General features: G+C 39.1%; 1 protein-coding gene across 1 annotated transcript in view; it reads right to left on the minus strand.

Annotated features, from left to right (window-relative positions):
• Positions 1-23,064, minus strand: part of ift81 (intraflagellar transport 81 homolog) — a 95,961-nt gene that overhangs the window by 63,311 nt on the left and 9,586 nt on the right. Inside the window, exons 4-11 of the mRNA XM_078227463.1 lie at positions 19,854-20,034; positions 19,558-19,647; positions 14,223-14,288; positions 13,813-13,923; positions 11,549-11,633; positions 8,275-8,438; positions 2,232-2,327; positions 1,560-1,706 (exon numbers count right to left, since the gene is read on the minus strand). Of these exons, the coding sequence (XP_078083589.1) occupies positions 1,560-1,706; positions 2,232-2,327; positions 8,275-8,438; positions 11,549-11,633; positions 13,813-13,923; positions 14,223-14,288; positions 19,558-19,647; positions 19,854-20,034 (940 nt within the window). The remainder of the gene's footprint in view (positions 1-1,559; positions 1,707-2,231; positions 2,328-8,274; positions 8,439-11,548; positions 11,634-13,812; positions 13,924-14,222; positions 14,289-19,557; positions 19,648-19,853; positions 20,035-23,064) is intronic.

Here is a 23,064-nt window from a genome sequence, read left to right on the forward strand (position 1 = left end):
TGTTCAGTTTCAATTGCAATTCATCATATATTGAAGCCATCTATATACATGAACAGAGTAAAAACTGGACAATGTCCAGGTTTGGGCTGATAAGCAGCAAGTTACACAAGTGCAAGGCATTGACTACCTCCAACAAGAGAGAGCCTAACCATATTCATTGACTTACAATGGGATAAGCATGCCCAAGTTTCCCATCAGCAAGATATTCTATGGTCGTCATTAGCCAGAAATTCAACTATACTACAGCACATAAAGGCTGGATATACTGTCAGGCTAAACTCCCTACTCCCCTTAGCCTCCCCACCACCAACAAAGCAGAAATCAAGAATGTGATGCAATATTCTCCACTTGCTTGGTAGGGTAAACCTATAAGAACACTCAAAAAATATGACACCATCCAAGACAAAGTGGGTTGTTTGATCAGCACTTCATTTACTAGCATAAACATCCACCTCCTCGAGCACTCGTGCACCATGGCTGCAGTATTTCCCATCTTCAAGGAGCACTGTAGCCCCTTTGGCAGTCCCTTTGAAATATCAAATCTCCACTATCTAGAAAGAAAAGGGCAGTGGGTGCAGAGAAACACTATCACCTCCAAATCCCCTTCCACGTTACACACAATCCTGATTTGGAAATGTATCATCATTTTTTCACAATCACTGGGTAAAATCCTGGAACTCCTACTTAACAGCATTGTGGGAGTACCTTCACTTGATGGACTGTAACAGCTCATCAGGAAGGTCTACTGTTATCCCTTTAAAGGCAGGTAGGAGTGAGCAACAAATATTGATCTTGACTGCCATGGCCACAACCTAGGAATGAAAAATTAAAAGATCCCCCCCTCCTAGTCTAAAATGATCTCGAATTGTTTCAGACATCAGACTCAGCACAAGGAGGGCATAGGTTACACAGAATAACCTAGGCAATTTTGCCAGGTCTATGTATTCTAAACATGTTAATTTTGCTGAATCAGTGAATCCTGATTAGTTTCAAACTATCAGAACCATACAAACACCAATAATAATGGTGTGAACATTCTTCTGCCCAGTCTAAAGTGTTACCCATTCTCTCAGCAATGGTACATGAGCAGCCACATCTAACAAGTGTCACTTTCATCAATAACCAGAAGAGGTGTCCAGCTTGACTGGCCTCCAATTTTCCATTTTTTTACCACTGTTTTTTCCCTCCTGCCATTCAAACCACTTTTACACATACTGGAATTTCAAAATGTAGAATAAACAGACACAAATGAATATTTTACAAATCTGCAGCATCACACAACACAGCCAGTAGTCCACCAAGGATTGGGTCACTGCCATTCAAAGCAAATAAATACTCTCAATGAAATGTACTATAGGACCTATTATAATATTGACTTGAAGTTGGTTTGATTCACCCACATCAGGAAACAAGAAATCTATCAAATTAAAACACACAGTTATCATTAAACATTCAGCAACAGATTATAAAGAGAAAAAATACTGCCAACACTTGTCATTAACATTAAATAGACCCAAGACACTGCAAATATTTATAGTCACTTGTTTCAATTATCTTACCTCATCACCTTTCAGAACTTCTGTACCATCAAAATCTCGAGCCTGGTTTGTTTTCTGTGCCAATTCTTTCTCCATGTTCGACAACTCCTCTTTCCCCTCCTGCAACTCTTCAGCTTTAGCTTCTTTTTTTCGGGAGATGATCGATGCCTGGGTGAAAATTAGATGTTACTTTGGAAGTTGTTGATTACTGTAGATGTTTAATTTTGTCATTTGCTTCAGTGTGGGGAACAACTTTTATAAATTTTCTGTTCTTAGTTCAACTATTTCTTCATGGACATAATTTTTAGCTTCATTCATAATTGTCCTTCGAGATTGGACCTGGCCAGTCTGGTACCTAGAGCATGGATATGATGCTTATCTGTTAACCTGACCTGCCCCCTAAAGGCCATTGCTCAAGAATTTCCTGAATGTAACTGGACCCAACAGGCAAATCCAGGTAATTGTAAACATGGGGTCATCACAGGTCAGTTGTAACTGTTGGCAAATTTCAGGCTCATATCAACAGCTGGGTTTCTCCATTTTTGAGATGGCCTGGATCTGAAATGTGTGACGCTTTGAAGTGTGACATATATAGCTAAAAATAAGTGCACACAAATGCGTATTACTACATTTTTTTAGAAATTGAATCAACCTGGAGCTCATCTGCCATTATAATGTTTACATTATCCTTACCTGTTGCCGAAAAAGGAAAAGTTTGTCGTCAGTTGGATCATTTCTCATCATTCTCTTCTCAATTAGTTGGTTAATTTGTGTATTAATCTCCTGGATCTAAAAATTGAAAGCAGTGATATCAAAATAATGAACTGTTTCTAAGAATGCTGGGTTTTAAATAATCAATTTTTATTCAATAAAAGTACTTAAAATGTTGAATTTATTTTGACTACAAAGAGACATTACAAATGTTACGTACTGTGCAATTCCAGTATCATTTAAAGCTTCTATACATGATGCTGTTTGCAAAAATTCATTTACATAGAATAATCACATTTTAAAATACATATTTCGCAACTACGACACTACAAAGTACTAAATGCTAAGCAAAGAACTGTATTTCCTTCTAATTTCTTTCAGCTTTACTGTTTTTCAAAATGCTTAGCATGGTAACAATATTGACTATTGGAGTAAATGGGCATGTCTTCTTGGTCACATTAACCATCCTGCATTATGAATCATTTGAAGTGATAAGTTCAAATTTAAAACTTCTGATCCAAGTCAGAAGTTAATCACAAATTGAAATGCCCAATACCAATGCACTAATATTGGAAACTGGTCAGGACAGTGGAAAAGCAGAAACTGGCAAATAGTTTAGCAACTTTCTACATTGTGAATAGAAGGAATTCAAGGTTCTTCTGTGAGGCATTAATATCAGAGATTGGATTAACAATAGAAGGGCATAAACTGGTCAGTAAACCAGCAACAAATTAAAATTAACCATCTGGGATGGGTTTCAGGAATCTCATATTCCTTTGAATGTCTAGTTTAAACTGATTCTAAAGCAAAATACTGCAGATGTTGGAGATCTGAAATAAAAATCAGAAAATGTTGGAGATACTCAGTATATCAGGTCTTATCTGTGGAGAGGGAGAGAAAAGTGGACATTTCAGATTAAAGATCGTTCATTAGAAATGGAAAAGTTACAGATGGCTTAATGTTTTAAGCAAGTACAAGAGCAGGGAAAGCGGGGTGGAGTGATACATTGTTTCTCCCTCCACAGACGTGTCTGAGCTGTTGTGCCTTCTATTTTTATTTTCTAAAGTAAATTGATTGGCAGTAAACAAACAGAATGACCAATATATGTTGAACACAGATGAAAAAGGGAAGATTGACAACCACAGCTTATACGGTTGAGCGCAGGACGTGTTGCGATAGTGCTTCATTCTCCAGAAGGGTAAACAGCCACAGAGAAATCTGATTATTGCTGTGCAGTTTCTTTGTTCTCAGGCTCGAATAGTAGAACCATTTTTGCAAGAAAATGATCGTGTGAAAATGAGGAACCATGTCCAGGGAGAGTGTAGGATCAAGATAAGTTAGAAAGCTGCATATCGATGGGACTGGAGTGAACTGGCCACTGGAATTTACTTAGAGTGGAGAGGGTAAAACAATTTGTTCTCTATTAATTATCACTTAAATGTAATAATTCTTTACTTGTTGACAATCAAGAATCACTATAACTCCACTGGTGTGAATCTCAACCCATTCAACCTTTCCCCCACAAATTCTTGTACCAAAATTATAAAGTAATATTGTGCTATGTACATACAGCTTCAAGTTCAGAGGTGTGACAGTAGGAAAAGGAACAGTACAAAAGAAACATGTTTATTCCAAAATGCTAACTACAGAAATTAAGCAGGTTATTTCTGGTTGTTGAACATAGAGCAAATACAGAGATCTGAAGCTTAATAATAGGATTGTTAAAAGCTGGAGTACTTTTCTTCATATGGCAACAGGATCTTATGACATACAAGAATAATTATAGAACTATATGAGTGGGAGCACAGAGTGAAGATGACGAGGCCCGATTGTGACGAAGAACAAATGCTGGGAATCTGATGCCGGTGGGAAGGAGGTGCTGCTTTTTAACCTTTTTTTCCAGCCTCCAGTAGTTGGTGAGAGTTCAAAGACATTAATCCGGTGAGTAGGTGTGTGATTGGTTGGTGAGTTTTAAGATGCTATCTTAAGCACCTTAAGATGCTAAGGTGTAGTGGACAGTGTACAGTGTATTAGCACCTTAAGATGCTAAGGTGTAGTGGACAGTGAGGAAGGTTTTCAAAGCTTGCAGAGGGATTTGGACCAACTAGAAAAATGGGCTGAAAAATGGCAAATGGAATTTAACGCAGACAAGTGAGAGATATTGCACTTTGGAAGGACAAATCAAAGTAGAACGTACAGGGTAAATGGTAGGACTCTGAAGAGTGCAGTTGAACAGAGAGATCTGGGAATACAGGTACAGAATTCCCTAAAAGTGACGTCACAGGTGGATAGGGTCGTAAAGAGTGCCTTTGGCACATTGGCCTTTATAAATCGGAGTATGGAGTATAAAAGTTGGAGTGTTATGGTAAGGTTATATAAGGCATTGGTGAGGCCGAATTTGGAGTATTGTGTACAGTTTTGGTCACCTAGTTACAGGAAGGATGTAAATAAGATTGAAAGAGTGCAGAGAAGGTTCACAAGGATGTTGCTGGGACTTGAGAAGCTGAGTTACAGAGAGAGATTGAATAGGTTGGGACTTTATTCCCTGGAGCGTAGAAGATTGAGGGGAGATTTGATAGAGGTGTATAAGATTTTGATGGGTATAGATAGAGTGAATGCAAGCAGGCTTTTTCCGCTGAGGCTAGGGGAGAAAAAAACCAGAGGGCATGGGTTAAGGGTGAAAGGAGAAAAGTTTAAAGGGAATATTAGGGGGGGCTTCTTCACGCAGAGTGTGGTGGGAGTGTGGAATGAGCTGCCAGATAAAGTGGTAAATGCGGGGTCACTTTTAACATTTAAGAAAAACTTGGACGGGTTCATGGATGAGAGGGGTGTGGAGGGATATGGTCCAAGTGCAGGTCAGTGGGACTAGGCATAAAATGGTTCGGCACAGACAAGAAGGGCCAAAAGGCCTGTTTCTGAGCTGTAATTTTCTATGGTTCTATCCCTCTAAACAAAGGCTGGAGTTCAAACCAATAGTGGGAGATGCACGTATTACATTAAATATATAACAACCATTAAACTATTTTATATAACTACAGAGAACAGCTGAGTGACATTTCTAAATTTGAGACATAATTAGTCAAATAAAACACACTAAAGAAGGTGAGGCAGATGGCATGTTGCAGCTATAGCATGTGGACACCGGTACAATCCTCAGCAACCACATCTGCAGAAAGTGTCTGCAGCTTGAGGAACCTTGGCTTAGAGTTGATGAGCTAGAGTCCAAGCTTTGGACGCTGCAATGCATCAGGGAGGGAAAAAAAGTTACCGTGACACTTTGTTCCAGCAGACAGTCGCACCCCTTAGGCTAGGTACTTCCAATCTGATCCGTGGTCACGGACAGAAGAGTATGACTCCAAGTTAGGCAAGTATGGAGATCCAGAAGGTAGCAATGGAAGATCCTAAGCCTCTGCAATGGCTCAACAGGCTCAAGGTTCTTGCAGCTTGTGTGGTTGAAAGCAGGGACTGCAGGTGGATGAGCAAACTCAACATGGCACCATAGTGCAGGCAGCCATTCAAGTGGAGGAGTAAAAAGGAATGTATTGTTAGTAAGGGATAGAATAGTTAGGGGGATAAATACTGTACTTTGCAGCAGAGTGAGAGTCCCAAAAGCTGTGTTGCCTGCCAGGTGGCAAGATTAAGAACATCACTTCCAGGCTAGGAGTGGGAGGGAAAGGGTTCACTTGTCATGGTGCACATGGTTACCAATGACATAGGTAGGATTAAGAAAGAGGTTCTATTGTGGTAGTACGAGCAGCTAGGGGCAAGGTAAAAGCAAGACCACAAGGGTAATAATCTCAGAATTACTACCCGAGCCATGAGCAAATTGGCATAAGGTAAATAAGATCAGAGAATTGAATGTCTGGCTCAAAGATTGATGTGGAAGAAATGGGCTTTAACTCATGGGGCACTGGCACCAGTACTAAGAGGGAGATCTATTGGTTGGATATATTTCCCCTGAACTGTGTTTCAACCAGTGTTCTGGTCAGTTGTATAACTAAGGCTGTAGAGAGTGCTTTAAACTCAATATTGGAGGGAGAGGGTGCTCATTAGGGAAGATGTGAAAAGTTAAAGAGAAAGGATAAGGCAATAGTGCAGGGTAGCAACGTGGAAATGGTAACCAGTGCATGACAAGAAGGGAAAGAGCGTGCAAACATAAGGGTGTACTAGCAAACAGAGTAAGGAAAAATAGATTTTAGCTAACAGATTGGGAGGAGGTTCAGGTGAAGGAAAATTGAGAACTCCAAAGATAAAATTTGAGGCAATAGAAAGGTACATCACTATGGGTAAAGGCAGACTGAGTGGGACAGGAGGGACAGAGAGTTTAATGGCATTAACGTTTCAGAGAGTAAAGTCCATGCAGGAGTAGTAGTAAAGAAATAAAATTGAAGTCACTTTAGTGGAGCGTGCAGAGTATCCACAATAAGACAGTTGAACTAGTGGCACAAATAGAGATGAATGGCTCAGATCTAATCACCAACACAGAGCCAAAGTAGGAAATAAAAGTAGAAAATTCAGGGTACGTAACATTTTGAAACGACAGACAGAATTGAAAGGAGAAGGGCAAACCCTGATAATAAGGTGACATCAGAATATCAGTGAGAAAGAATCTTGGTTCAGAAAATCAGGAAGTAGAATCAGTATGGGTGGAGATTAGGAATAGTAATTTTTAAAAAAAACATTGGTGGGAGTGGTTTATAGATCTCCTAACAGTGATTATACTGTTGGACACAGCATTAAAAAATTATGGAAATTTATAACAAAGACAATGTAATAGTGTGGGGCACTTTAATCTTCATATAGGTTGAACTAGTCAAATTGGTAAAGGTGGTTTGGAAGATAAGTTTGCAGGATGCTTTTGAGTCAGTATCCTAGAGAAACATCCCTAGTTAGATCCACAACATAGTTATTATGAATCTGACATTGTCCAATGAGTTAAGATTAATTATTAACGTCACAGTAAAACATCCACTGGGAAATAGTTATAACAACACAACTGAATTCTACATCAAGTTTGAAAACAACATTCTTCAATCACAAACAGGAATCTTAAACTAAATAAAGCCAATTTGTTTGGGACAACTGGCTAACATTGATCACATAAATGGACTTAAAGGTATGGCAGTAAATAAACAGTGGGAAAGATCTAAAGAAACAACGTTCAGCAAAAATTAATTCCATTGAGTAACAAAAACTCAGCAAGAAAGATTCATCCAGGGCTTAATAAGGAAGATAAAATAGCATTCAATTAAAAGAGGTTCATAATGTTATAAACAATAACACGAAGTCCAAGGATTGAGAATATTTTAGAAAGTAACGAAGGGCCACCAAAAAATTAGCCTGACATCAGTCATCAGAAAAGTGCAAGAATCTATTATCAAGGAAGTCTTAATAACACACTTAAAAAAGCACAGCATGATTATAACAAGTCAACATTATTTTACAAAAGGGAAATCCTGTTTGAAAAATTTATGAGAGTTTTTGAGAATGTGACTGTGACTGGTAGGTAGATAAGGGGACTCGGTAGATGTAATATAGTTGAGATTTCCATTCAATGAGGTGCAACACAAAAGACTAATACACAAGATACTGAAATCAGCCCTGTTTTTATGGGCTAGAATGAAACTGGATAGTGTGTTTAACCACTCAGGGAAACTACAAAAAGTTGCTTACATGTCTTTCACTTCCATTTCTCCTTCCTTGAAAAACAATACCACTATAATTAATTTTAAAAACCATAGTAACTTCACAATTATTGACAAGAGCAACAATATGAGTTATGGTTTTCTCCCAAAGGTTTGGTGGCACAAATGTCATTTTCATTATGTACTATTTTCAACTTACAGACCGAGAATGATTGCTTCCTGAGCTGTGATGAATACATGCATCCGAGGCAAATGGGCCACTAAGGTTGTCACCTCATCTAGGAAAGGGCTGAGAAAAAGATGTACATACGCACATACACATACGCTGCATATACTGTCATTAACATTTGAAGAAATGTAATATCATCTTCACACTTCACCTTGGCTTCGAGCTCACTGAGGTCGGAGTGACCCATAGCTGGTTCTGCTACCACTTTTTGTAAGTAATGAACAGTTTTCTTCTTACTTTCCAATTCTTTGGGAAGCTTGTCTGAAACCATATACGTGTTGAATTTTATTTCTTCATCCAGCCTCTTCATCAAACCTGAAATGAATAGTTAGTTCAGCTATTAAGAGTTAAACATTTTAATCTCAAATAAAACTATGCACATCATTGGATAGTTACTGATTGTTGTTTGGAATCTTTTTACTTTTGGTTTCTAAAAGTCCAGAAGTGTATTACTCATAATTACAACTTTTGAGCCTTCACCAGATACAAGTTTCAGCAGCAACACAGGTATGTTTAGATTCATCACCTATCAATGTGCAAACATTTCAATAATCCTCAGTCAGGCTGCTGGGTAGATCTCTTCAACTGGTTAAAGAAATAGAACAATTTTCTATCACAACATGAATCAATTGTGCCTTCTGCTGGCTGAGCACAGGACTCCATTTACATAAAAAGCAACTCCCTTTTCTGCTTAGCTTTCAGGAAATAAACAACATTAACCACAAAGTAAGATGGGAGTGAGTATTGACTAAAAGTGATTAGACATTATAAAATTCTGCAGGGCTTTAGCTGACAAATTCTACACAGTGTTCTTCTCCATTCATAATGATTCCAACAATGAAGCAGCCCATGTCAGCCTACAACTGGACTTGGACAACTTCCATGTTTTATCTGTCAGGTGGCAGGTAACATCCAAACCACATACATGCTACACAATGACAATCTCCAACAAGAAAAAAACACAACCATTGTTTCTTGACCTTGCACAGCGCTGATCCTCACGGAGTCACTCCCATCAACATCTTAGAAATTACCACTGACCAGAAGCTTAACTGGACCAACTTAGTCACAATGTGACTACATGAACATGGCAGATACTGAGTGCTCTGTAACGAAGATCCTTCAAAGTTATTTAATTGTTCACCTTCATTACACAGCATGGATTGCAATGATTCATGAAGATATTTCACCACCACTTTCTAAAGGATAAAAAGGAATGGTAACTTTCCATTGATATTCACATCTCACAAACAAATTAAAAACAAAGTTCATCATCTATAAGAATGAAGTCAGGAATGTCATGGAGCACTCATCATCTGCCTGGATGAGTGCAGTTGTAGCAACACTCAAGATGCTTAACAGAGTTCAACCAGCCTCCCATCCATTGACACTGTCTACACTTCCTGCTGCCTCGGCAAAGCAGCCAGCATAATTAAAGACCCCACGCGCCCCAGATATTCTTTCTTCCGTCGGAAAAAGATACAAAAATCTGAGGTCACGTACCAGCCGACTCAAGAACAGCTTCTTCCCTGCTGTTGTCAGACTTTTGAATGGACTTACCTTGCATTAAGTTGATCTTTCTCTACACCCTAGCCATGATTGTAACACTACATTCTGCACTCTCTCGTTTCCTTTTCTATGAACGGTATGTTTTGTCTGTATAGCGTGCAAGAAACAATACTTTTCACTGTATGTTAATACATGTGACAATAATAAATCAAATCAAATCAAGATAAAGCAGTTTGTTTAACTGGGAGCCTTACAATATCCATCCTTGCCACCACAGGTGCACAGCTATTGCGATGCGCACTAACTACAGGATGAATTACAGCAAATCACCAAGTTTAATTTGCCAGTCCCATCTAGCCATGAACTCTACCACCACGACCCTAAACACATCAGAACAAAAAACAAGGTCCATTTTCTTCAGGATAATGAGGGATGGGCAATAAATACCAATTGCCAGCATCACCCACATCCTGAGAACAAATTACTGAGTATTCAATGCAGAAATAAAATATCACATCTGTCTTAGTTTGCACAAAATACTGTCTTCCTTTATCTGCCCTGAAGTCTGAACAGAGCCAATTATTAAATATTGTTAGGAAGTCATGTTGGCTTTTTACACCAAATCTGAGAAGGAGTGGACCTGACAGAGCCATGGCGCCTTGGAAAGTGGGATTGGATTAAGTGAAGAATGCTTTTGCATTGTGGACTAATTGGCCTGTTTAAATGCTGCAATGTTCTGATGCCTGATGCTGTGCACAGCCCTCCAAGTGGCTGTTTCTCATGTGAGTTTCTGGTTTAATAGTCTGGCGACAATACCACTAGGCCATCAGCTCCCCCAGAAACTCAACTAATGTTCTGGGGACCCGGGTTCGAATCTTACCACAGCAGATGGTGGAATTTGAATTCAATAAAACATATCTGGAATTAAAAGTCTACTGATGACTGTGTAACCATTGTGGATTTTTTGAGGGTGCACGGTAGCACAGTGGTTAGCACTGCTGCTTCACAGCTCCAGGGACCTGGGTTCGAATCCCGGCTCGGGTCACTGTCTGTGTGGAGTTTGCACATTCTCCCTGTGTCTGCGTGGGTTTCCTCCGGGTGCTCCGGTTTCCTCCCACAGTCCAAAGATGTGCGGGCGAGGTTGATTGGCCATTCTAAATTGCCCCTTAGTGTCCCCGGGTGCATAGGTTAGAGGGATTAGTGGGTAAATATATGGGGATAGGGCCTGGGTGGGATTGTGGTTGGTGCAGACTCAATGGGCCGAATGGCCTCTTTCTGCACTGTAGGATTCTATGATTCTAATGTGAGAACCTGGATAATGTCAAATTTGTGAGGTAGTCTGATCCTATTCCCTGCGGCAAACTCCAAAGACGCTTCCAATCTGTATGCATTGGCTGTAAAGTATATATAATCAGATAAAATAAAGAACATTTACAATTTTGGTTCAATCTATTTCATTGCACAGGCAGATTAATGGTAAAGAGCATTACTTAAAACATACTTTACATAAAAGTCACAGATGACCATAGGCTGAGGATGATCACCAGCTGGCTGAGAATCACCACACCTCAGGTGAGGGGTAAAGTTGAGAAGGTGGACCTTCATGAATAACCTCAGCCAATACAGAAATTGAACCCGTGCTGTTGGCATCGCTCTACGTCACTGACCAACTGTCCAGCCAACTGAGCTAAACCGACCTGCATACTTTAAAAAGGCTGTTTTCTGTTAACTCCATTATCCGGAGATTGGTAATCTGGACTTTAATTGTTCTTCGAAGAGCTTCTATCTTATGCTGCTCTTGAATTACCGAACATTTATTAAACAAGCATTCTACGATCTACATGGTTCAATCAGAAGAAATCTATGGAATCATTTTGACACCGCTTCCTAAATTTGGACTTTCATATAGCACTTACTTTCAGGCTTTGCATCAGCTGAAGCCTGTCGAAGGTCCTTCAACTGCTGTTGTGCTCTTTGCAGCCTTTGTTCTTCATGGAATAACTGCAGAAGAAAACATATAACGTAGAAGTCTAACATAATATTGTTAAAAATTCATTTTATAGTAAATGGATTGAAAACAGATAAGATTTATTTCCACAACTTGCATATTTCATGGACATTATCATAGAAATTAATATTAGAACAAGTTATAATATGCACAGCTTACAACTAATGACTTACATAAACATGTGTACAATTGGTTGGCATATTTCTGACAAGTTATGAATGTGCTTTAAATTACTTTCCTGCTGTCTTCAAGTCATATAATTGCCATAGCCAAGAGACAAACAAGGAATATATTGCGGGCTTCGGCCAATCAAAGCTTGCATTCAGGAGTGGCAACATGAGGGAAAACTGATCACACAATGAGTGGATCTGATCTGGAATACACTGCCTGAGAGAGTGGTGAAGACAGGTTTGCCAAAGACATCGGAATGACACTAAGTGGCAGTCTCCTTCAAAGAGCCAGCACAGATATGGTGGGCCAAATGGCCTCCTTCAGTAGTGTAACCATTCTATGATTCCATAATTCTAGGAAAATAGCTGACCAATTTATTACTTCTTGAAGAGCCAATAGCCAGTTGTTCAGGATCTCAAATAGAAATTAGAGGTTAAAGGATTGAAGGCTTACACTTACAGCAAACATTAAATGTCTCATGTTAAATTATACCCTCCTGACAAATTTCCTACATGTGGATGTAACTCCCACAGTTGCGTGGACCTGCAGAGTTTCACTGGCTGTCTTGTCTGGAGACAATACACATCTTTTTAGCCTGTCTTGATGCTCTCTCCACTCCCATTGTTTTGTTTCTTAAAGACTGGATTAGTTGTAAGTATTCGCATTCCAACCATTATTCATGTAAATTGAGTCTGTGTCTTATAAGTTCTGTTTGTGAACAGAATTCCCACTCACCTGAAGAAGGGGCTCAGAGCCTCGAAAGCTTGTGTGGCTTTTGCTACCAAATAAACCTGTTGGACTTTAACCTGGTGTTGTTAAACTTCTTACTGAAATTTCCTACAGTCAGTGGCGAACAGGAACATTTGCTGCTGACCTCATTGAAATTCTTGCTAACTAATGATCTCTGTGGTGAGAATTTTAACTCTCTTGACATGCAACTGATGTGGTGTAGTTTAAGGGAGATTCCAGTTTGAAGAACTGACCAAGTAATCAATCACAGTAAAGAATTCTTACAAACAACCAACGAGGAAATGAAAAGGACTAAAGTCAACTAACTTACTAACAATTTTGCGTAAAGCTAAATAAAAATTGTTACATACACATGTGGTGACGGTAGAATCTACAATATCATGGGAAACTACAAATTGAACAATGCAGTTTAAAAATCTAGCAATTAATCATGATTAAGATATTTATTAATATTGCACAAATATATAAAAACATTCAGGGCCAGATGGGTTATTCAGCATTAGTTATTACTCTGATCACCATTATAAAACCCAGTTACACCTGATTGTACAAGATGTAATCTTTTACGGGATTTCTAACAATGATGTGAGAGCAGAAAAGGGAACTTTTTGCCACAACTGATTTTGACGGTTTGCTGGCTCAGGGACGGGATCTGTTATTGGGGCCTATGACACAGCAATGAGTAACAGACTTCAGGATTTCTATGTTAATCTTCCCATGAACTAAATCCTGATGTTGCAGTCAGTTTCAGCAGGGTAACAAAAACAAACGTTGACAGTTTGCCATCAAAAGCCCCAGCAAAATCTGGGCCAAAACCTCCATTGGCACCCTGTTAGTCAACCCATTAAATTCAAAATCCTTGTTTAAAAATCCCTCCACAGCTCTAATCCTTCTTCCTTCTCCAACCTCACAAAGCATAACACACGCCGTGTACTTTCTGCTGTAATTATGGCATTCTGTACAACCCTCATACTTTCACTCTCACCTGCAGCTGTTTTATCTTGCACTTAAACTCAGCCTATGCACATTAACCTTATGACCTGTCTTTCCACATGCAGAAGGCTGAAAAACTCTCCAATCATGATTTCAATCACCTGATGCTGCTTCATACTTGTACGTTCCTTTGCTAATTGCAGTAGGACATTTATTTATATAGCACCTTTAGAGCATTAAAAAGTGTCATATGAAACCAGTTGAAATCAAGTACATATTTCCATATATGTCTTATATATTATATGCATTATAAATTACCTGATTTTTCTGTTCCTGCTTTTGCTGCGTTAAAGATTCTTCCCTCTCCTTCTCCACTCGAAGCTGTCTTGCCATCTCTAACATCCGCTGATGATTTGATACTGTATCCACCTAGTGAAGACGTGTAAACATTGCTTTTACCAAGTTCATATTTCCTTCTACCCTCAATAAATAGCTACAGATGACAGCATGGAATTCACACCAATTAAATCAACATGCCTGCATTTAATGTGCAACTCCTTGTAGAGATTGCCAACTCTCCCAGCATGTCTCAGTTTACTCAAATGTGTTATCCAATGCCTTCCTTAAGGAGGCAACATGTTGCTTCAATCCAGGTTATGTTTTTCCATATGACATGCATCAAACTGTGGCCAAAGAAACCATATCCTTACAAGATCACTGAATCATACCCTTTTCTGTAGACGTTCTACACGCTTAATGAGTTGATCCTTCTCTTCCTCCATTGCATTTATATCCTGTAAATCCAAAACAAAGATTATAACATGCATTACCTATATAATTGAAGCATTCTAACACATTAGGTCTTAAGCATATTAATTTCCAAACTGAAACCTCTACGCATTAATATCTACATATATAAATCAGGTTCAATAATCTGTATGATATGACATATTAATAAAATTCTGAGAATATATATTTATTTTATTTGCAGCTAATAAATGATTTTGAAAACAAAGACATACAATTGCGACTGGATCCTGAACTTCCTAACTCACAGACCACAATCAGTAAGGATAGGCAACAACACCTCCTCCATGATCATCCTCAACACCGGTGCCCCACAAGGCTGTGTTCTCAGCCCCCTACTATACTCCTTGTACACCTATGACTGTGCGGCCAAATTCCCCTCCAATTCAATTTTCAAGTTTGCTGACGACACCACTGTAGTGGGTCGGATCTCAAACAATGACAAGACAGGGTACAGGAATGAGATAGAGAATCTGGTGAACTGGTGCGGCAACAATAATCTCTCCCTCAATGTCAACAAAATGAAGGAGATTGTCATCGACTTCAGGAAGCGTAAAGGAGAACATGCATCTGTCTACATCGAAGGGGGCAAAGTAGAAAGAGTTGAGAGCTTCAAGTTTTTAGGTGTCCAGATCACCAACAACCTGTCCTGGTCCCCCCATGCCGACACTATAGTTAAGAAAGCCCACCAATGCCTCTACTTTCTCAGAAGACTAAGGAAATTTGGCACGTCAGCTACGACTCTCACCAACTTTTACAGATGCACCATAGAAAGTATTCTTTCTGATTGTATCACAGCTTGGTACAGCTCCTGCTCTGCCCAAGACTGCAAGGAACTACAAGAGATCGTGAATGTAGCCAAATCCATCACGCAAACAGCCTCCCATCAATTAACTGTCTACACTTCCCGCTGCCTTGGCAAAGCAGCCAGCATAACTAAGGACTCCACACACCCCGGACATTCTCTTTTCCACCTTCTTCCATTAGGAAAAAGATACAAAAGTCTGAGGTCACGTACCAACCGACTCAAGAACAGCTTCTTCCCTGCTGCTGTCAGACTTTTGAATGGACTCCCCTTGCATTAAGATGATCTTTCTCTACGTCCTAGCTATGACTGTAACACTACATTCTGCACTCTCTCGTTTCCTTCTCAATGAACGATATGTTTTGTCTGTATAGCGCACAAGCAACTATATTTTTCACTATATGTTAATACATGTGACAATAACAAGTCACATCAAAATCAAATGTGGGCTTTCCTTGTTGCTGCAATTTTAAACTTTAAATGATTTAATTCCTGATCACAGTGCAGTATCCGGGCAATTTTTAAGCCTGTATCTTTAAGCCTGTATAGTACTGTATTTAAAATGAGTGAGTCAGAACCAAGTACTAAAAGAGTGATGGTACTTGCCCAAATGAGAATATTAGATAGACTGGAAAATAGTGCTAGTGCTACCATGCTGGCAAGGGATGCAGTGTCATAAATCTACAATGAGGTACATTAGGCAGTCTGAAGGTAAAATATCAGTCAATGTTCATGTCCCTGGTAGTTGTACTGCCAGCTTAACCTTTGTGAGTAGGAGAGATCCATACTTGGAAGAAATGGAGAAGTTACTAAATGTGTAAATAAAGCATCAACAACAGAGGTCCCCAGTTGAAAGGTCAGGACCTGGTTTTAAAGCTGCTAAGGACAGCTTAACGTTCTTCCTATGTGCAAATGTGGTTGGTTTTAATTGTAAACTAATATTCGTTTATAGGTGAGAAAACCCTTGAAACCTTGAAGGGAAAAATACATCACATATACCACTTTATGGAAGGCCAACAATAATGTCTGGGTTACAGCAGCAGTATTTGTAGAGTGGTTTGAGAATTGCTTTCTACATAGGTCAGGACTTGTTGGAGGGAAAATAACTTGTCCTCCAAGGTCCTACTCATCCTAGATGATGAACCAGGGCATCCACATCTTGAAGACAGCCATCCAGGCACTGACATTTTGTTTTTACCCCAGATAAAATGCCACCCTATCCAGCCAATGGACCAGGGGGTCATTGCATCCTTTAAAGCTTACTACATCCATAGAAGTTTCAGCCACATTCTCAACCTTGTGAAAGCAAATCCTTTGACCAGTCATAATTGCTGGAAGGAATTCAACATCTTTACAGCATTAAGGATAATCAAAGACCCATGGAATGAGGTTGGACAATTAACTACAAATGCCTACTGGAAAAAAGTTCAGCTGAGGCTGTGAATGATTTCACAGGGTTCACTAGTGTGGATGCTGAGGTAACCAAGATTGTTGAGTTGGCAAAACAAGTTGAAGGGAAGGGATTTGAAGACCTTCAGCAGATGAAGTAGAGGTGCTGTTTCACTCTCAGCCAGAGGAACTCTCGATAGAAGAATTGTTAGAATTGATGAAATTAAGTGAATTTAAATAGGAGCAGGAAGAAAAGTCAAAGAAAGCTCATTTTACACCCAAGGTAATGGCAGAACTTATAATCAGCTGAAGATTTTACAAAAACAGGTGACAGACAATGAAACAAACATGAAAAGAAGCATTGTCTTTTGTAGGATGATTAACACTGCTTCTTACCAAGAACTAAATTGAAAAGGAAAAAGTAAAACAAGTCAAAAAGAACTTTTTTTTAATACACATCAACATCCACATTAGCCACTCCATCCACCCTCAATGAAAGTACTGTAAATGGGACACATTTTACATTGTTTAATTAAGCAATAAAACAAGAACAATGTCTCCAGTAAATTTATTAAAACCATGTTTTTATTGCCTTTGATCATACATGTCAAATTTTAGGATGACTGGAACCTATCTAATTGACTCTGGTTGTAAAGTATGTTTATTATAGAGTCAGAGAGGTTTACAGAATGGAAACAGGCCCTTTGGCCCAACTTGTCCATGCCGCCCCTTCTTTTAACCCGTAAGCTAGTCCTAATTGTCCGCATTTGGCCCATATCCCTCTATATCCATCTTACCCATGTAACTGTCTAAACGCTTTTTAAGACAAAATTGTACCCGCCTCTACTACTACCTCTGGCAGCTTGTTCCAGACCCTCACCACCCTGTGTGTGAGAAAATTGCCCCTCTGAACCCTTTTGTATCTCTCTCCTCTCACCTTAAACCTATGCCCTCTAGTTTTAGACTCCCCTACCTTTGGGAAAAGATATTGACTATCTAGCTGATCTATGCCTCTCATTATTTTATAGATCTTTGTTTGTTGTTTGTGATTTCACCGTTGCGAAGTTCTGAAGCAAAATAACCCCTGCATACTGTGGGACTTTACTGTATCTATTTGCTTTTCGCAGTAGCACACCATTTCAGCACAAGAATAATTGTACCATGGAGATACAGGATGCAGCTGCTCGCCACTATCCTTTAAGTGTGATTAATAAAAGCAAAATACTGTGAATGTTGGAAATCTAAAATATAAAACAGAGAAATGCTGGAAAGACAGCAGATCAAGCAGCAGCTGCAGAAAGAGAAAAAAATGTCAAGAGCTTATAGTGGATAGCCTATCATCAGAAAAGAAGACAAGGAAGATCAGGAAAGAAGGGTTGTAGATGGACAATGAAGTTCAACAATTTCAGATTGTAACCTCTGATGGCAACTTTAGTGATTACTTTGCTATTCATTTTCACATTTTCCCTCCTTTATTTATCCCATGACCACTGCCTTTTGCCTTGCACCACCATGCCACATCATTTACTTTCTCATACTTCTCACTCGACCTTCACTTTTGTTCTCCCCTGCTCCCTGATCTTCCTTGCTTCTGCACTTGCTTAAAACTGGTTATATATCTAACTTTACCAGTTTTGGATTTACATTTTTCACCAAGTTAAAAAATGCAATCATGAATTCGGTGCAAAAAAATGTTAACTGGCCCATTCAGACTTTAACCTGGTGTTGTTAAACTTCTTACTCCATTCAGAATTGTGCAGAGGAAGATTTCAATTTCCTTGAACACAAGAGTGTAACATTGACAAAGGCCCAAGAATAAGCTGCCTTCCCATTTCCTGGACTTAGAGATATGAATGGTCTGAAACATGCCAGGAGAATGACATAATAAAAATAGAAGTGTGAGAAATAAATCAAATATTCAGGTTAAAAAGACACAATGGGATCTGGGTTTTCCATACTGGAACCTCCATAAAATAATTAGCTGTCCCTCAATTTCATAGATAGTAAAAAGAAAAAAAAACTACATTTGTCACTGCAGCTTACTGTATCTCAGCAAAGCCTCAAAGTGTTTCATAGGCAATTAGATACTGTGTGTTACGGTCATTATTGTTTTATTGACAAAAACAATGGTTGTTTTATGCTCAGCAAGATCCCACAAATAATCAGAAGAATGACAATGTATCTTTTTCTGCATTGACAACAGTTGAAGGAGTAATGCCAGCCAGTAGAACTGCCATCTCTTTAAAAAAAAAATTTTTTACTCGTTTTAAGGTCTACAGACAAATAGACGAAGCCTCAGTTTAACATTTCCAAATGACACAATCAATGCTAATTTTCGGAAATCCAAGATGTGATTAAAAGGGCGAAATAAACTTTCATGCCTGGAAACAAAATATCTCTTGGATCATTTAAGAAACTAGTAAATGCTGTAACAGGTCAAAACTTAAGAAGCTTCTGAATGGATGATTCAAGGTGGGATAAATACCCTCCCTCATCTGTAATTATCTTGTGACAGTTATCTCCAATAATGCAGTTCTTTTTCAGTTTTGCATTAGTATCATTCTTGTCACGGACCACATTTTCTGCTTGTACATAGTCTAAGGGAAGAATATTTGATTAAGTCCTGGAGTGGGGCCAGAATCTACAACTTTTTGACTCAGAGGCAACAGTGCTACGATCTGAGCCAAGCTGACACTACATATATCTCCTTTCTTTTCAGTCATGGGTGTATATCATACCTTCAATCAAGAGTTGGCAAGCCATGCAAAGAATATTCAATAACTGCAGCTAGAATAATGTTATTCTTGAGAGAATGACTTCAAAGACATACATTCTTGAACAAAATGGTTGCCGTGACAATTTACGTCACAGCACTCTCAAAGTAGCTCCATTAAAGGGAAAATAATGACAAAATTGTTTAGCTAGTCTTCAAATATTAATAGAATTATTTACCTTTGATGTTCTCAATTTAATTGCATTTAAGGCTCTTGTATGCAAGAGGTTACCATATGCCTTTGCAAAATAAGTCTTTATGCATTTGCAGAAATGTATTTCCTACTTACCCTTCTTATTTCTGCAGTTGAAAAACCACAATTCTTCAGCTGTTCACATTCCCTGTGCAAAGTTTTGAACCCTTCCACCAATTCTTCATACTGCAAACAAAAACCAGAACAATTCTTAAAAACATTTCTGCCCAAACTTCAGGATTTTCTAGAATTAAACAAGATCTGAAACTGTTCAAGTCCAGTTAATGTCCAGTATGTTTTACAAGCTTCAGATTAAAATATTAAATTTAGAAAAGTTATTCTTTGTCAAATAAATATCTATGTTAATTAAATTATAGGTGTAATTACTAAACCTGGTGATAAGTGTCTGCCACCACATCATCCTGCAAAAAGTCAGCAGGAATCTCCACCTTGACAAGAAAGCGAGCCAGGTATGCTCTTTTTTTAAGCTCATTGGTCCGCTGTAGAAGCCAGTGCAAAATGGGATGAATTATAGGCTTACTCCCAGTAACCAGACCCTGTCGAAAGGCACTCCTAGAGGGAAGTTTCACAAAAGGACAATCAGTTTCTCAATCAACTACACATTAAAGTCTCAATCTTAATTATCTTTGTGCCTACATGTTGCAATATTTACCTGAAGAGGAAACTAAATGTCTTTACACAAATTTACATGTGATAAGATACTGTTATCTTTGTTTTCAAGACAGTTCAAAATAATTAATGATTTACCTTGAATAATCTAAACATAATCTTGCCTATAATCAGTATTTATTCCCATTTGCAAGGCAACATTTTACTTGACCTTTCTGCAAGAAAATTGACAATAACTAACTGACAGCCCATTCAAGCACTGAATTATGGATTAAGAAATAATCCATTAAGAAATAAATGGCAATTTTCTTTTTAAAAAAGTTCGTTTTAACATTTAATTGATGTAGAATTCGATTACACAAATGGAACCATTTTCAACATAGTTTCCAAAAATCCTCTGTTAGACAAAGTGATAGAATGCTTGTGCCTGCAATTCCTTATGCCAGCCTATACGTCAGGAAGAGGCGGCAAGTGGAAATTATACAATGGACTTTGCAGTATCTCCTGTACAGCCGGCATCAATTGAAAACTGCAGCCACATTGCCTGTAATTTTCTGTCCAGTGATTTCATGTTCCTAATATTTTTCAAGTGTGCCACCTAATTATAGTCGTAAAGTTTTCTCTCATGTGCTTCCCTACAGGTAGGAAAAAGAAACAAAACAAAATAATCTAGAAGGCTAATTTACACAATTCAAGGAATCATTTGCAGAGCTAGTCATGTGCCCAACTTCTCAGTAGATGATTGGTACATGACAAACGATGAATAGAGCATATGAATAGGGGATAATATATCTGAAACTGGGTTTTGAAAACAAGTGGTTTGCCAAGATTCCTGATTAGATCGTCATTCTTTCCTTACCAAGATAAGAGAACCATAGAACATTACAGCACAGAAACAGGCCTTTTGGCCCTTCTTGGCTGTGCCGAACCATTTTTTGCCTAGTCCCACTGACCTGCACCTGGACCATACCCCTCCACACCCCTCTCATCCATGTACCCGTCCAAGTTTTTCTTAAATGTTAAAAGTGAGCCCACATTCACCACTTCATCTGGCAGCTCATTCCACACTCCCACCACTCTCTGGTGAAGAAGCCCCCCCCCCTAATATTCCCTTTAAACTTTTCCCCCTTCACCCTTAACCCATGTCCTCTAGTTTTTTTCTTCCCTAGCCTCAGTGGAAAAAGCCTGCTTGCATTCACTCTATCTATACCCATCATAATTTTATACACCTCTATCAAATCTCCCCTCATTCTTCTACGCTCCAGGGAATAAAGTCCCAACCTATTCAATCTCTCTCTGTAACTCAGCTTCTCAAGTCCCGGCAACATCCCTGTAAACCTTCTCTGCACTCTTTCAACCTTATTAATATCCTTCCTGGAATTAGGTGACCAAAACTGCACACAATACTCTAAATTCGGCCTCACCAATGTCTTATACAACCTCACCATAACATTCCAACTCTTGATTTATAAAGGCCAATGTACCAAAAGCACTCTTTACGACCCGATCTACCTGTGACGCCACTTTTAGGGAATTATGTATTTGTATTCCCAGATCCCTCTGTTCTACTGCACTCTTCAGTGTCCTACCATTTACCTTGTATGTTCTACCTTGGTTTGTCCTTCCAAAGTGCAATACCTCACACTTGTCTGCATTAAACTCCATCTGCCATTTTTCAGCCCATTTTTCTAGCTGGTCCAAATCCCTCTGCAAGCTTTGAAAACCTTCCTCACTGTCCACTACACCTCCAATCTTTGTATCATCAGCAAATTTGCTGATCCAATTAACCACATTATCATCCAGATCATTGATATAGATGACAAACAACAATGGACCCAGCACTGATCCCTGTGGCACACCACTAGTCACAGGCCTCCATTCAGAGAAGCAATCCTCCACTACCACTCGCTGGCTTCTTCCATTGAGCCAATGTCCAATCCAATTTACTACCTCTCCATCTATACCTAGCGACTGAACCTTCCTAACTAACCTCCCATGCGGGACCTTGTCAAAGGCCTTACTGAAGTCCATGTAGACAACGTCCACTGCCTTCCCTTCATCCACTTTCCTGGTAACCTCCTCAAAAAACTCTAATAGATTGGTTAAACATGACCTACCACGCACAAAGCCATGTTGACTCTCCCTAATAAGTCCCTGTCTATCCAAATATTTGTAGATCCTATCTCTTAGTACTCCTTCCAATAATTTACCTACGACTGACGTCAAACTTACCGGCCTATAATTTCCCGCACTACTTTTTGAGCCTTTTTTAAACAACGGAACAACATGAGCTATCCTCCAATCATCTGGGACCTCACCCGCGGACACCGACATTTTAAATATATCTGCCAGGGCCCCTGCAATTTCAACACTAGTCTCCTTCAAGGTCCGAGGAAATACCCTGTCCGGTCCTGGGGATTTATCTACTCTGATTTGCCTCAAGACTGCAAGCACCTCCTCCCCTTTAATCTGTATAGGTTCCATGACCTCCCTACTTGTTTGCCTTATTTCCTTAGACTCCATGCCAGTTTCCTTAGTAAATACGGATGCAAAAAACCCATTTAATATCTCCCCCATTTCTTTTGGTTCCATACATAGCCGACCACTCTGATCTTCAAGAGGACCAATTTTATCCCTTACTATCCTTTTGCTCTTAATAGACCTGTAGAAACTCTTAGGATTATCCTTCACCTTGTCTGCCAAAGCAACCTCATGTCTTCTTTTAGCCCTCCTGATTTCTTTCTTAAGTAGTTTCTTGCATTTTTTATACTCCTCAAGCATCTTATTTGCTCCCTGTTGCCTATACATATCATACATCTCTCTCTTCTTCTTTATCAGAGTTCCAATATCCCTTGAGAACCAAGGTTCCTTATTCTTATTCACTTTGCCTTTAATCCTGACAGGAACATACAAACTCTGCACTCTAAAATTTCTCCTTTGAAGGCCTCCCACTTACCAATCACATCCTTGCCA

The sequence above is a fragment of the Mustelus asterias genome, chromosome 13, assembly GCF_964213995.1.
Source record: "Mustelus asterias chromosome 13, sMusAst1.hap1.1, whole genome shotgun sequence".
NCBI classification, from domain to species: Eukaryota; Metazoa; Chordata; class Chondrichthyes; order Carcharhiniformes; family Triakidae; genus Mustelus; species Mustelus asterias.